We start from the raw sequence: 16909 nt of genomic DNA on the forward strand, positions 1-16909 counted from the left end.
GGCCTCCCTGCCACATGTGTGCCCCTTACCTTCCCCTATACCTTTTTAACTTTCATGGCTCGAGCAGCATCACCAACTGCTGCCCACGTTGTCTCTTCCTCTGACTTCACTTCCTAGGCACAGGACCGGAAGTGATGTCAGAAGGAGAGTCGATGCTGGCACAAGCAGCAGGTTGGAATTGCTTTTGCCGGCGAAGAGCTAAAGGTACAGGGTTGGGGGGGGAGTGAATACGCACGTGTGGCAAGGAGAGGCGTGGGAAGGAGCTGGGGGGGAGGCCGGAGAGGAGAATTAGTGCCGTCATTCCCACCAAGATGGCACCTCTCCCCCTTACTATGCCACTGGGCCACACTAATATTAATGGTTGTTTAGATTATTCCAAAGACTTGCTTCCAAAGCCAGCAGCAGTCCTACTTAAAGGCTGCCTGCAGCCTACACTGGGCCTTTCCCTCTGACATAGTCACCCTTTTGAAAACATGAAATCACTTCAGGAGGGGGAAGGCTGGGTCCAAGAGAAAGGCCTGGTGTAGGCCACAGGCAGCCTTTCAGTAGGGCTGTTGCTGGTTGCAGGGTCAAAGACTGGCTTATGGGTAAGCTGACTGTGGAAGGGGTTATCGAGACATGGAGGGGAGGGATAAATGCTGTACCATTCAAGGGAGAGAGAGGGAGGAAGGAAATTAAGAGAGTTGGACCTGGGAGGGAAAGGAGAGGGAGAGAGAGGATTGGACCTGGGGCTGGGGGTGGAACACAGACCCCCACACACTACCCCAGTGATCACCAACCCCCCCCCATAAAAATTTTATTCACAACTTTAAATTTCAGCCTCCAGACCATCGTCACCTGACCACCTGGCATATGAAAGCCTAGTCGTCCAGCCCAGAGGCAGCTTAAGTCTTCTTGGGGGTGGGTTAGGGACCCATAGAGAGGAGGACCCATGCCCATAAGCCCCTGTAATCACTGCATTGATATTGAAACATGTGCACTGCCCCATACACCCCAAAACCCTTTTTTATTGGCATATAAGTGGCTCCTGCAGCCATAAGGGCTATTGGGGTGGTAGATAGGGGATTCTGGAGGTGGTTTGGGGGGCTCACCGTCACCTATAAGGGAGCTGTAGTGAGGAGAAGTCATGGCACCCTTTTTGTGAAGTTCACAGCAGTGCCCTGTAAGGTACCCCACTGTTTAGGTGCCATGTCTGGGTGTGCAGTCCATCACTTTGCAGGCCCCTCCCACGTCCAACAGGGCTTGTTCTAGACGTTTTGGACTTGGATGGACAGTTGGACGAAAATGTGCTTTAAAGATCGACGTTTTAGCGGCTTGGACGATCAGATCTTCAGGACGTATAATTGGACGATTTTCGAAAGTAAAAAAAAGTTGGACATATCTTTCAAAAATGTGTCTTGTGCTCTTTTTAACTTTGGATGACTAGCGAGATGGACGTAAATGGACTTAGACGTCCCTTTTGATTATGCCCCTCTATGTGCATGCCTCACCTGTGAAGCATGTTGATAGAAGCAGCATTCACCTACCTTGTACCACTTGTATTAGAATGGATTTAGAGTGTTCTGTTTAATATATAATATTATATAAAAACGTATAATTAATTTAGCCAAAATTTTACATTTTTATTACATATTTGTGCATGGTTTCCACTACATATATTGTAGAATTTCAGTTGTGGTGGCTTATTTCAATTTTAAGTATTAAAAGAATGATGGGAAATCTTATAACATATTTCTACACAGAATTCAAATTGACAATATCGGTGATAATTACTTTGTGGCTCAGACTAGGAAATATTGGTTCCTCAGCTTCAAGACCCCGGGCTTCTTAGGCTATCCCCTGTTTTATTTAAAATTCAGGTCAATTAAATATCTCCATTAAAGACATTCTTCTCTTGAGAATGAAATCTGTCGTGTTACCATGGTTATCAAAATCTTCTGTAGAAATATTCTGATGATGCAGAGAAACCTTTAAAACATTTCCCAGTCAAACTGTTCACTGCTAATGGTATCTCCCACGCAGCTCATTATACAATTGCTAAAAAATTTTGCTTACCCTTATTAATCTTTTTTCCTGGAAATAAAACAGCCTTCTTTTAAACTGAGCACAGAAAGTATTTTGTTTCAATTTCTGTGCTGTTTTAACTTGAGAAAAGGGGAAGTGGTGTTAACTGTGGTCATACAAAGACCTTTTGTTTGTGTTTATCCTCTGACTTCGATGAAGAATTTATCCTAAATGTATTGATTGGGAGGGGGGGGGGAGGCAATATTCAGCTGGCAGTAGTCATTTTAGGGGAAATTCTATAAAAGGTGCCTAAAGATAGGCACTTAAATATGTACCTAACTTACTCCTTCTCTCTTTTACAAAACTGTTGCACGGTTTTTAGCGCTGGCCACGGTGGTAAGAGCGCTGACGCTCATAGAATTCCTATGAGCGTTGGAGCTGTTACTGCCGCAGCCAGCGCTAAAGACTGCACTACAGTTTTGTAAAAGTGGGGGTTAGGCCCCCTTTTATGAAGCCTCATTAGGCTTTTTAATCGCTGGCCGCAGCAGTATTAGCTCTGACGCTCAGAGAAATTCTACGAGCATCAGAGCTTTTTCCACTGTGGCCAGCAATAAGAAAGTCTAACGTGGCTTCATAAAAGGGGCTAATTAGTAAATTAAAAATTAATTGAGAGATGAGCACCTATCCTCTTAGATGTGATTATACAAAAGCTAGGTGCCTAACACCAGCGTAGGCATGTTTAGGTCTGGAGAACAACTTAGGTACCACTAGGCACGATTCTCTAAAGGACCTAAGTGCTTATAATGTAGACCTTTAAAACTCTGGTCTGTATTACAGGTGCCTAAGTTTTAAGTTAGGTGCTGCTAATCACAATTCTATATTGGGCGCCTAAGTGTGATTAACATGCATAGGGGCCTAACTTTAGGTGCCTGTCTTTTTTTAGGTTCCATTTACAGAATCTGGCCCTTTGTCTTAATCATTGGTCCGCCTCCATCCTTTTTATATGAATGCAATAATTCATTAAGTGCTATAATTGATATTTTAAAACAATTTTCAGTAAATTTTGTATAAAGTTATTGTGATTGTCAAAGTTAATAATAAAGTTGTATGAGGTCATATAAAAAGTTCTGTGCAAAATGGCAATTCTGTGCAAAAATAGCAGTTTAATCATAAATAGATAAAGATTTCAAAATTTATCATTAGAACTGACTGTTTGTACTATCAAAAAATTCATGAAACGTAGAAACCACTTATCTTGGTGGCACAAAAACTGACTCTGACGGATCCATTTCATTAGTACTTCTTCAGAGAATCAGTTAGAAAAGCCATAGTGATTCTCTGAAGAAGTACTAACGAAACGGATCCGTCAGAGTCAGTTTTTGTGCCACCAAGATAAGTGGTTTCTACGTTTCATGAATTTTTTGATAGTACAAGCAGTCAGTTCTAATGATAAATTTTGAAATCTTTATTTATGATTAAATTGCTATTTTTGCACAGAATTGCCATTGTGCACAGAACTTTTTATATGATCTCATACAACTTTATTATTAACTTTGACAATCACAATAACTTTATTTATACAAAATTATAAAATTTACTGAAAATTGTTTTAAAATATCAATTATAGCACTTAATGAATTATTGCATTCATATAAAAAGGATGGAGGCGGACCAATGATTGAAACCATAATATTGCATTTGTCAATAGCCTTTGGCTGTTATGAGACGCAGCAATATAGTCTGAGGTTTTGCCTTCTTCCATTTATGATCTATCAGTGCAATTGAATTGACAAAGTTAACTATAATTTAAACCCAGATATTTAGGGCTCCTTTTACAAAGCTGCGCTAGGGTCTTAACACGCGGAATGGCATACGCTGAATTGCCGCACGTGCTAGCCGCTACCGCCTCCTTTTGAGCAGGTGATAGATTTCCAGCTAGCGCGCGCTAATCCAGTGCGTGCGATAAAACCACTAGTGCGGCTTAGTAAAAGGAGCCCTTAGAGTCAGTCTTTATTTTGAGGCAAGTTAGTGATTTTGTAACCTATTGTCAAAATCATCCATAGTACCTGAAGATTGGAGAGTGGTCAATATAATGGCAATTTAAAAAAAAAAATCCAGCGGTGATCCAGAAAATTACAGACTGGTAAGTCTTACTTTAGTGCTGGGCAAAATAATGGAAATTCTTCTAAAGAATAAAATTATGGAAAACATAGACAAACATGATTTAATGGGACAGAGTTATCATGGATTCAGCCAAGGGAAGTCTTGTCTCACCAATTTGCTTAATTTCTTTGAAACCATGAATAAATATGTAGATAAAGATGATCCATTTTGATGTAGTATATCTAGATTTTAGAAAGCTTATGAGAGATTTCTAAGAAAATTTAAATGTCATGGTCTGATATCTAAAATTTTGGCAGTTGGAGCTACTTTTTTCCCATAGTGTTCCTTGTAAGTGCTTGGTAACATAAAGGAATAATAGATATATTTTTTCAGATCTTCTCATTTAGAGCTTTTTCTTTAGGATAAAGCCATTTTACAAAGTACTGTTGCTTAATTTCTTATAGAGTTTATTAATTTTAGATAATGCCTTGTCACTCAGGCCCAGATTCTGTATAGGACACTGGTCCGGGAGTCCTATACAGAATCGGGCCTACACCCGTCCAAAGTTAACCTGATGCTGTAACCGATATCCATGTTGCAGACGCCGGTTACAAAATCGGGTTTAACATGCCCAACCCCCCTCCCCGCCCCCACCAACGGCCCCTCGAAGATCGCCGGCAGGAGGGTGATCAACTCCTCCTGCCGGACCCCCCAACGGCCGCCACTAAGATCACCTGCTAAATCCTTCCTGCTGACAGAACCCGCCCCCCGATGATCGCCATAAGGAAGGTGCTCAGCCCTTCCTGCTGACAAAACCCGCCCCCCCCCCGATGATCGTGGCAGGAGGGTACCCAACCCCTCCTGCCGACCCCCCCTCAACGGCCCTCCCGACAATCGTGGCAGGAGGGTGACCAACCCCTCCTGCCGGCCCCCCCCAATGACTCGCCCTAAGATCGCCAGCAGGAGGGTGCCCAACCCCTCCTGCCGGACCCTCCCCACGAACCCCCCCACACCAGAACCCCCCCCCCTTAGACTTAATTTCTCAAGTTGGACCAGACCGCTCCTCGCATGTCCGGCCAGCAGGCCCGCCTCCGTCCAAATGAGGAGGGCCCGCCACTCCCCTGCCCAACCCACAAGATCCTAGGGTCTGATTGATCCAGGTGCCTAAGGCCCCTCCTGCTATAGACCCTAGGGGGTTTAACAGCTTATGGCAGTTGCAATGTGTTAGTACTTTAAATATGTACCTGGAGCAGTGAAAGAGCAACAGCAGTTCCATCCTGCATTCAGATAAGTTATCTTTCTTTTCCTTGTATGTTATTAGCAGGTGGCAGAGACAGTGAACTTGCTATGATGGTCTCTATTATAACTGACTCTGTGACTTTTCACTAGAGTTTGGTTATGGGTCTGAACATTCACTTAGAAATCTAGAGTCACTGTGTGACCATAAAAGTATTTGGTTGTTTATTTATGTGGAAATAAGGTGATTATTTTTTGAATTAGTATTATTTAACCATAACCAATAACAAAAGTCTCTAGTCGGGAGTGGTCCAGAACTAATGCAGTAAGTGGAGAGGAAAAGATCTCAGAAACCCAGCAAACACTCCGTAAAGGATAATCTTAGTCTGCATGCAATGGGATTCAGTCTCTTTCATCGATCTGAAAACCTCTCCGTTTTATCACATCATATCTTTTTTACTTTTTTCTTCTTAAATTCTAAACATGATAGCAGATAAAAGCCAAATGGCTCATCTAGCCTGCCCATCCACAGTAACCATTATCTCTTTCTCTCTCTGAGAGATCCCACGTACCAATCCCAGGCCCTCTTGAATTCAGATACAGTCTCTGTTTCCACCACCTCTTCCGGGAGATTGTTCCATGCATCTACCACCCTTTCTGTAAAAAAGTATTTCTTCAGATTACTCCGGAGCCTATCACCTCTTAACTTCATCCTAGGCCCTCTCATTGCAGAGTTTCCTTTCAAATGAAAGAGACTCAACTCATGCACATTTATATTACATAGGTATTTAAACGTCTCTATCATATCTCCCCTCTCCTGCCTTTCCTCCAAAGTATACGCTTTATCACGAAGGCCACACACCATTTTAGTAGCCTTCCTCTGGACCAACTCCATCCTTTTTATATCTTTTTGAAGGTGCAGCCTCCAGAATTGTGCACAATATTCGAAATAAGGTCTCACCAGAGTCTTATAAAGAGGCATCAATATCTCCTTTTTCCTTCTGGCCAAACCTCTCCCTATTTAACCTAGCATCCTTCTAGCTTTCACTGTCACCTTTTCAGCCTGTTTGTCCACCTTAAGATCATCACATACAATCACACCCAAGTCCCACTCTTCTGTCGTGCACATAAGTTCTTTACCCTCTAAACTGTACCGTTCCCTCTGGTTTTTGCAGCCCAAATGTATGACCTTGCATTTCTTATCATTAAATTTTAGCTGCCAAATTTCAGACAATTCTTCAAGCTTTGCCTGGTCTTTCTTCTTGTTATTCACACCATCCGGTGTGTCTACTCTAGTGCAGATTTTGGTATCATCCGCAAAGAGGCAAATCTTACTCGACAACCCTTCAGTAATATCATTTATAAAAATGTTAAAAAGGACAGGCCCAAGAACAGAACCTTGAGGCACACCACTGGTAACATCCCTTTCCTCAGAGTGATCTCAATTCATCACTACCCTCTGTCTCCTTCCAATCAACCAGTTCCAGACCCAGCCCGTCACTTTGGGACCCATCCCAAGGGTACTCAGTTTATTTATCAAGCGTCTATGTGGAAAACTGTCAAAGGCTTTGCTAAAATCTAAATACACCACATCTAGCGCACATCCTTTATCCAGTTCTCTGGTCACCCAGTTAAAGAAATTGATCAGATTTGTCTGGCAAGACCTACTTCTAGTGAATCCATGTTGCCTCCAGTCCTGTAATCCACAGGATTCCAGAAACTTGACCATTCTCTATTTTAAAAGTGTTTCCATTAATTTGCTTACCACAGAAGTTAGACTTACTGGCCTATAATTTCCTACTTCTTTCTTCCACTTTTGTGGAGAGGGACCACATCCACCCTTCTCCAGTCCTCTGGTACCACTCTAGAGACTCATTGAAAAGGTCAGTCAGCGGAGCTACCAGAACTTCCCTAAGTTCCTTCAGCACCCTTGGATGTATACCATCTGGTCCCATCACTTTGTCTACCTTTATTTTAGCTAGCTCCTCACAAACACAACCCTCTGAAAATTGATCAGTGTCTATTACTTCTCCATCCTCCATTCATGTTTGTCTTCAATAAATAAACCAAATTTAATTATCAAAATATTCAAAATAATCAAGATAGAGCAAATCAGACTTATCTTAAGGCTCGCCAGTTCAACAACTCCTGCAGTTCATTGAATCTGTTAGCTGTTGACTGTATCCCCGATGGGACCTGTTTCGCCTCACAAAGGCTTTTTCAAGGGTCTAAATATTGTCGCAAGGAGTGTTGTCTGTGGAAACCATCTGCAGAACGCATGCAGACTGTGAAAAATTGCAGGACGACCTTAGGAAATTGAAATACTGGGCATTCAAATAATAGATGAACTTTAATGTGCACACATGCAAAATGATACACATTGGAAATAATAATCCAAATCATAGTTACCAGATGTTAGGTTCCACCTTAGGATCAGTACTCAAGAAAAAGATCTACAGTAGGTGTCATTGCATACAGTATTCTGAAATCTTTTGTACAGTGTGTCAGCAGCCAAAAAAGCAAACAAGGTGCTCCAAATTATTAGGAGAAGGATGGTAATTAAGTCCAAAAATACCATAATGCCTCTGTATCACTCCATGGTGCAACCTCACCTTGAGTATTGCGTTCAATTCTGGTTGCTATATCTAAAAAATAAAAAAATCTCTATCTATATCAGGATTAGACTAGGGCAGAAGTGGGCAACGAGGGCCATAATCCAAACGGATTTTGAGGGTTTTCCCAGTGAATATGCATGAGATCTATTTGCATGCATTACCTCCCATTATATGCAAATAGATCTCATGAATATTCATTGTGGAACTCCTAAAAATCTGAATGGATTGCGGCCCTCGTTGCCCATTCCTGTACTAAGTTATATAGAAATACTTTTAAAACAATAGGAAGAGATATTTTTTCACTCGATAAATAGTTAAACCCTGGCACTTGTAACCAGAGGATGTGGTAGCAGCGATTGGCATATCCATGTTTTTAAAAAAACTCCCTAGTCTGCTATTGAGATATACAGGGGGGAAACCACTATTAAAATAGCTGGAACAGCTTCTTGTTCTTCTCCAGTAATAATCTAAGTCACATTTAATTCTTCAAAGGAAATATCCATTCCAGCAGCATTATCATGATCAGTAGCTTTTTTTTTTTTTTAGCCAACATCGATAAAAAAATATGCCTTTCCAGTTGGAAGATATGATTGCTCCAGTAGTTTGAAACCTTCAAAAAAATATTGATTGAGAGCCAGTAATGGAGCTACAGCAGCTACCTTAGCAGAATTTAAAAATTATATGATTTTCTGGCATAATATACAAGGTCTGTTCAAAATGTTCCAGGACAGTTTGAATTGCACGCCAACAGAATGTTCTTTTGAGATGCACTAGGTGGCGTTGAGTAGCTTGAAACCTCATGAGTAACCTCCTTTTTTCTGTTTGTTGATATCTGTTTTTGTCTCCGAACTTTAGCAATTTTTGTGAAAGTGTGTTTTTGTGATTGGCTGTTCATCATGTGTGACCTCAATGAGCAGCGCTACAGTGTGAACTTCTGTTTTAAATTGGGTAAGACTGCTTTAGAAACTTATGAAATGTTGAAAGTGACTTATGGGGAACGTCATGAGTTTTGGAAGGTGTTTTGAATGGTATTCACGCTTCAGAAGTGGTCGTGAATCAGTGGAAGATGATTTGCTAACTGGAAGACCATCAGCGTCAACTGATGATGACCATGTTGATCAAGTGAGGATTTTTGTGTGCACTATCTGAAAGTATTGAAACAACTCCATAAGAGAATCAGGAGGAAGCGGCCCGAACTTTGGAGGGAATAGTCGTGGTTCCTGCATTACAACAATGTACCCACTCATACTGCCTTCAAAATTCATTAATTTTGTGCAAAAAATGCCAACCACCTTACTCTCCTGACTTGGCTCCTGCTGACTTCTTCTTGTTCGTAAACTTAAATCCATGCTGAAAGCAAAGTGATTCGACACCATTGAAAACATAAAGCAAAATTCGATTGAGCAACTTTTGCCGATTTCTGAAGATGCCTTTAAGGACTGTTTAAAGAAGTGTAAAAGACTTTGGGAAAAGTATATATGTAGGGAAGAGGACAAAATGGAATAAGTTGTAAGATTGTCCTGGAACTTTTTGACCAGACCTTTGCTTCGGTCTTTACAGAAGAATATGTAAGAGATCTACCTGAACTGGAAATGGTTTTCAAGGGTGATGATGCAGTGGAACTGAAAGAAAGCTCAGTAAATCTAGAAGATGCACTAAGCCAAATCTAGAAGATGTACTAAGCCAGTGGTCTCAAACTCAAACCCTTAGTGGGGCCACATTTTGGATTTGTAGGTACTTGGAGGGCCGCAGAAAAAATAGTTAATGTCTTATTAAAGAAATGACAACTTTGCATGAGGTAAAATTATTTATAGTTTATAAATCTTTCCTTTAACAGTTAAAGGAAAGATTTATAAACTATAAAGAGTTTTACCTTATGCAAAATTGTCATTAACTATTTTTTCTGCGGCCCTTCAAGTACCCTATTTTTTCTGCAGCCCTCACATTTAAAGTTTAATATCTTTCCTTTCTCAAAACTGACACATTTCAATCACTATATTGAAAATAAAATCATTTTCCCTACCTTTGTTGGCTGGTGACTTTATTTTTCTGTGCTTTTAACTGTTTTCAGGGCCTTCTTGTCCTTTGACTGTTTTTCTCTCCATCTTCACTTTCTGCCTTGTATCCATCTTTGGCATTAACTTAATATTCAATTTTTCTGCTTTCTTTTCAAAATCTACTTTTCCATGTCTTACCTTCCCTTCTATCTCTCTCTTCTTCTGTCCCTATTTCCATGGTCTGACATCTCTTTCTTTCCTTTCTCTCCCTCCCTCCTTCCTTCCTTCCTTTTCCCTGGTCTGGCATCTGTCTCCTTCCATCCCCCAACTTTTTATTTCTTTCACCCTGCCCCTTCTTTCTTTCTCTCTCTCTCCATGCCCCCTTTCTTTCTATATGTCTGTCTTTCTCTTTCTCTCCGTGCCCCCATTCTCTTTTTCTTTCTCCATGCCCGCCCTTTCTTTCTGTCTTTCTCTCTCCATGCCCCTTTCTGTCTGTGTCCCATCTCTCTTTTTTCTTTCTGTCTCCCTGTCCCCCCTTTCTTTATTTCTCCCTGCCCTCCCCCAAGCCACCACCATTGGGGAACAGGCCGCCACTGGGGAACAGGCCAGCGAGGAGGTCTTAGCTCTCCCTGCTTATCTTCCCCAGCGCGGGGCCGACCAATTCTCGCCACCCGACATCAATTCTAACGTTGAGGAGGAAGTTCCGGGCCAGCCAGGCAGCGATTGGCTGGCCCGGAACTTCCTCCCCGACGTTAGAATTGACATCGTGTGGCGAGAATTGGTTGGCTCTGATCTGGGGAAGATAAGCAGGGAGAGCTAAGACCTCCACGCTGGCCTGTTCCCCGATTGCAGTGGCTTGGGGGAGGGCAGTGAGACGGGATGGGAAGCAGATTGGGGACCCCTGCTTTAGGCGAGCTGCGATTGTCCTCTCCACAATTGGAAAACTTGTGAAGTGGAGAGGACAGATCGTGGGCCGCAAAATAGTCCCTGGGGGGCCACATGCGGCCCACGGGCCGCGTGTTTGAGACCACTGTACTAAGCCAAATCTACAAGTTAAATTTCTGTCCTGCTGTTAATGATCTGTAACCTGTCACTAAAATTGTCTAGTACCTGAAGATTGGAGGATGGCCAATGTTATGCCGATTTTTAAAAAGGGTTCCTGGGGAGATCTGGGAAATTACAGACCAGTAAGCCTGACTTCAGTGTTGGGCAAAATAGTGGAAACAATTATAAAAAATAAAATTGTGGAACATGTAGACAAACATGTTGTAATGAGCCAAGGGAGATCTTGCCTCACCAATTTGCTTGACTTCTTTGAAGGTATGAATAAACATGTCAATAAAGGCAAGCCGGTTGATGTAGTATATCTAGATTTTCAGAAAGCATTTGACAAAGTTCCTCATGAGAGAGGCTCATTAAAAGAGTCATGGGATGGTTGGTAAAGTTCAGTTGTGGATTAGGAATTGGTTATCGGATAGAAAACCGAGGGTAAGGTTAAATGGTCAATTTTCTCAATGGAGGAGAGTAAACAGTGGAGTGCCACAGGGATCTGTACTGGAACCGGTGCTATTTAACTTATTTATAAATGATCTGGAAATTGGAACAACAAGTGAGGAGATTACATTTACAGATGACACTAAACTGTTCAAAGTTGCTAAAACGCATGTGGATTGTGAAAAATGGAAGACTGGGCATTCAAGTGGCAGATGAAATTTAATGTGGACAAATGCAAAGTGATGCACATTGGGAAGAATAACCCAAATCACAGTTACTGGATGCTAGGGTCCACCTTGGTGGTTAGCTCCCAAGAAAAGAATCTTGGTGTCATTGTAGACAATATGATGAAATCTTCTGCCCAATGTGTGGCAGCGGCCAAAAAAGCAAACAAGATGCTAGGAATTATTAAAAAAGGGATGGTTAACAAGACTAAGAATGTTATAATGCCTCTGTATCGCTCCATGGTGTGACCTCACCTGGAATATTGTGTTCAGTTCTGGTCTCCTTAACTCAAGAAAGATATAGCAGCACTAGAAAAGGTTCAAAGAAGAGTGAACAAGATGATAGTTTCAAGTTTTATTTAAAATTTGATTAAATTGCTTATCAAACTTCTAAGCGATGTACAAAATTAAAATAGTAAGAAAAAAAATTGAGACATACTAACATATTCTGTCAAAATCACATACAAAGTACAGACAGACAAACAGAACCATAAGGTAAGCAGGGGAGAAATACAATTGTAATAGGATAGAAAACAAAAAAAGGAAAAAAACAGTGAGGTGGGGGGCTCAGGAATAAAGTCAAAGATAAAGGGGATGGAACTCCTCTCATTTGGGGAAAGACTTAAAAGGTTAATTAGGACTATTCAGCTTGGAAAGGAGATGGCTGAGGGGAGATATGATTGAAGTCTACAAAATCCTGAGTGGAGTAGAACGGGTACAAGTGGATCGATTTTTCACTTTGTCAAAAATTACAAAGACTAGGGGACACTTGATGAAGTTACAGAGAAATACTTTTAAAACCAATAAGAGGAAATATTTTTTCAATCAGAGAATAGTTTAGATCTGGAATGCATTTCCAGAAGTTGTGGTAAGAACGGATAGTGTAGCTAGGTTTGGACAGTTTCCTGTAGGAAAAATCCATAGTCGATTATTGAGAAAGACATGGGGCAAGCCACTGCTTGCCCTGGATCGGTAGCATGGAATGATGCTACTCTTTGGGTTTGGCCAGGTACCAGTGACCTGGATTGGCCAGGTACTAGTGACCATGAGAGCGGGCTACTGGGATTGATGAACTGTTGGTCTGACCCAGTATGGCTGTTCTTATGTTCTTATGACCTTGTATTTTCCAAACCTTCAAGTCTGTTATATATTGCCATATTACATATCCTTAATTAACTTAAATTGAAGAAAACAAAAAATTTGTTCAAATAAATATAATTGCATAAACAAGAGAACAAATCAACATCAAGAAAGGAAGGCACTTAACTCTTGTGCCCGACGGCTGCCCAACCGTTTCACACTCGGCTATGCCTCCTTCTATGCATGCACCACAATTACTTAAAGAAGAGCGAAAATCACCAGCACCTGCATAGCCGACATGATGATTGCTGTGCAGGTGCTGGTGATTTTCGCTCTTCTCTAAGTTATTGTGGTGCATGCATAGAAGAAGGCATAGTCCCTGATGAAACCGAGTGTGAAACGGTTGGGCAGCCGTCGGGCACAAGAGATAAGTGCCTTCCTTTCTTTAGCACCTTAAGCACTAAAAGCACTTTATATTTATTGTATGCTATTGAATTAAGTTTACAGAATCAATTCAGAGCACATGTCACTTTACAAAGACCGATGATGAACTCCATTACCCTAGTAAAGACACGAAAGATCATTTAAGTGGTGTCTCGGGTATTTGAGGTCTGGTGATCCAATCAAACTTGATGTTGATTTGTTCTCTTGTTTATGCAATATCCTTAATTAACCCAGCATGAGAATCAGAAACAGTTTTAACATTTGAACTTAAATATTGAGTCTCTAATAAGGACCCCTGGTCCACAGAGGCCAAAAGTTTCAGCTTACATGAGAAAGAAGTATCCAATTTAGTTAAAGCTTCCCAAATAACATCAAGGATAATCAATTTTGGTTTACCAGTCAAAATAGGTTTATGCAGCTCTTCTAAAATTTCTAACATTTTCAAAGTATCCCTCTGAAACTTCTCAGTAGGCCTCAGATCTTTCTCATCAGAGGAAACAGTGAGAGCACAAACACCAAAGCTTTTCCTTCTACTGGCACCGTTGGACAAGCAGACTTTGATGGTAAAATACCATATGCCTCAACTAGCATTGATGCTACTCTGCTCCTCCGCAAGCTTAGCCGGATTCTGCAGTGGTTCCCTTGTCTCTAGACTCAACAAGGTGTAGGCGTCAGGCATGGAGGGCAGTTCTCTTCTCCCCGTTTACTCCTGCAGCAACACACTTGGTCTGGTCCTACGCTGCTCATAGCAAACCGATCCATTGGACCCACAACCTCCAGGGCAAGCTTGTCTACAGGGTAAGTTTGAGTCTGCCCCTTTGTCTTACCCATTAAGAAACTTAATATTTTAGGGAAACTCAAAGAAATAAGTAAAGAGTTGCAAAGCGTGTTGCAGTCATGTATCCGCCATCTTGGATATCGCTGTGTGAAAGCCCAGAACTTTTTTTTTTTTTTTTTTAAATATAGCTGTGTCTGGCTTAGAATATAAACTTGAAGTAGCAGAGACTTACACATTTCTATATAGGGATGTGTACCTCTGTTATGTGTTAGAAATATTAGGGATAATTGTATGAACATAAATTTCACATGTCATTTAAACAGCTATAAACATTTGCATGGGGAAAATGTCTACTTTGGGCCATGGTCTACAAGTCTGCATCAAGTATAAAGAGAAAGTGTTCACATTCTTTCCATTTGAAACTTGTTAGAGATATTCAGTCACTGACGTAGTAAGGGAGATGTTGGAGGTGCTGTCTGTCCTAGGTGCGGTCTTTGTAAAGGGCGCAGGCACCCATTCTCCTTTCTGCTCCCCCATCACCACCCTGCTGTGCGCATGCACGCCTTCCCTTCCCTCGTACCTCTTTAATTTTTCCTGCACGAGCAGTATTACGAACTTGCTGCTCGCATCGGTGTTGTCTCTCTCTGATGTCACTTCTGGACCCCGTGCCTAGGAAGTGATGTCAGAGGGATAACTGACACGACGCGGGCAGCAAGTTTGTGCTATTGCTTTTGCCTGAAAAATTAAAAAGGTATGGGGAAGGGAAGGGAGGCACGTGCACAGCAGGAGTGGTCGGAGGGGAGGGGAGAAGAGGGCGGGGCACCACTTACCCTCGCTACGCCACTGTACACAGTACCCCATGAACTCTTTCACCTGCTTCTTTATTCTTGTAAAATTTGTAATGAAAATATCACGTATAAACTTGAAAATACAATCTGCATATGATTATGCTGCTTGAAACATGTGCCTGAATATGTTTCTTCTATGGAGGGAAGAGTTTTCAGTTTGTAAATATTTATGTGTAGATAACTCTGAATTTTGGGTTCACCATAAATCTGAAATGTTTAATTTCTTGAAACCCATTAAAATATAAATGAAAAGCTTGCAAGTAGCTGGTAATATATTTTTCTTAGCATATATTATTGGATTTTATGTGCAGAAATAAATATTTTTTATCTGTTCTTTTTTAGTAATGAGTTCTGCAGAACTACCTTTAGATGCTGATGTACAAAGTAACAATTTGCTGATAACCTTTTTAAAATACAGTTCCATTGTCATGCAGGATACTAAAGGTAAATAATCACAGACACGACTAAGAAAAAAAAAAATCAAATTTTTTGAAATCATTAGGTTTTTTAAAAAATTTCTCAAATGTACACAGTTATACAGAAATAGTATGGTGTTACAAATACAATAAAGAAGCAACAATATTGTTTCTTTAACCATCTAGCCCACATCAGGGGAGGAGGAAATTACTAAACACAGAAAAAATTAAAGTAAATTAGTTACCATATTTTTCACTCCATAAGACACACCTGACCATAAGATGCATCCTAGATTTAGAGTAGGAAAACAAGAAAAAAAAACATTCTGAACCAAATTGTGTACAAATACATACCAGGCTTTGCACCCAGCCCCCCTCACTCCCAGCCAGGCTCTGCACCCAAGCCCACTCTCCTTGCCAGGCTCTGCACCCTGTTCCTTTCATTTTTTCATATACACACAGCAGATATAAATTCTCAAAACTGACACATTTTGATCACTAAATTGAAAATAAAATCATTTTCCCTACCTCTCTGTCTGGTGATTTCATGAGTCTCCTGCCTTCCTTTCTTCATTCAGGCCCCAAAATTGTCCTTTTCTAGTCCCTCCCTCCCATGTCCCAAGTTCGTGCCCCTTCCCTCTTACTGCCTTCCAGCCTTTGACCCTCTCCCTCCCTCCCTCCCTCCCTCCCATGTCCTCAGTTCGTGCCCCCTCCCCCTCACTGCCTTCCAGCCTTTGTCCTTCATCCTCCCTCCCATGTCCTGAGTTTGTGCTCCCTCCCCCTCCCTGCCTTCCAGCCTTTGTCCTCCCTCCCTGCTGTGCCAGAGCCTTCCTTCCTCCTTCCCTGCCGCGCCGTATTCTGCCTACCTGCCATTGATTCCTCCTCTTCTGCCCCCAGTCTGCCGCCACTAGCCACAACTCCAGGAAGGTAAGGGAAGGGCCAGCGTGGAGCGATTGCACGTCGCTGGCCCACAAGCCTTCCCCCGACATCAGTTCTGACGTTGGAGGAAGGCTTGTGGGCCGACAACATGCAATTGCTCCACGCTGGCCCTTCCCTTCTCTTCCTGGAGCTGCAGCGCAGTGGTGGCAATCAGGGAGCAGCAGCGACGCAGGCGGGCGGGGAGCAGGAGCAGGGGCAGGGGGTGGGCGGCAGTCAGCCCGTGTACCCCCAACAACGGGACCTTTAAAAAGGTACGACAGGGTGGGTGGGGGGTTATTTTAAAAATTTATTTTGCTGCATAAGACACACTGCCATTTCCACCCACTTTTGAGTAGGAAAAAAGTGTGTCTTATGGAGCGAAAAATACGGTAGGTCCTAAACCTACATTTTAAATATAGTGTTGCATTAAAGAACTTACTCCGCTGATTTAAGATATTATTTCTCATGACCTTTAAAAAATTGTTCTAATTGTAGTAGTTCCCCCCAAATATTTTGTTTACCTTGAAAAGAAAGCAAATATTTATAGGGATCTTTCAGAAAATAAAGTGTCTCATAGGGGAGCCTGTTTAGTTTTTAATGTTTCCATTTCCTGCTATTTACCAAAGGGTACTAGTACAAATTTTCAAGAAACAACTCAGTGAGTTTTTCTGGAGGGAGATTGGTGACATTCAAATTGCACTCAACACTGGCAGCCCAAAGATCAGCGTTAGAAAGATATTTCCATATTGAGG

The 16909-nt window shown here is 41.7% G+C and overlaps 1 protein-coding gene across 5 annotated transcripts in view; it reads left to right on the forward strand.

Moving 5' to 3' along the window:
* ARMH3 (armadillo like helical domain containing 3) overlaps positions 1–16909 on the forward strand; it is a 284642-nt gene that overhangs the window by 120866 nt on the left and 146867 nt on the right. For 4 of the 5 annotated variants that reach the window (XM_033941140.1, XM_033941139.1, XM_033941138.1 and 1 more), the window contains exon 15: positions 15166–15267. The exons of the other annotated variant lie outside the window; for it this stretch is intronic. In XM_033941140.1, coding sequence (XP_033797031.1) covers positions 15166–15267 — 102 coding nt within the window. The remainder of the gene's footprint in view (positions 1–15165; positions 15268–16909) is intronic. 5 annotated transcript variants of the gene reach the window in all.

The sequence above is a fragment of the Geotrypetes seraphini genome, chromosome 4, assembly GCF_902459505.1.
Source record: "Geotrypetes seraphini chromosome 4, aGeoSer1.1, whole genome shotgun sequence".
In the NCBI taxonomy this organism is placed as follows: domain Eukaryota; kingdom Metazoa; phylum Chordata; class Amphibia; order Gymnophiona; family Dermophiidae; genus Geotrypetes; species Geotrypetes seraphini.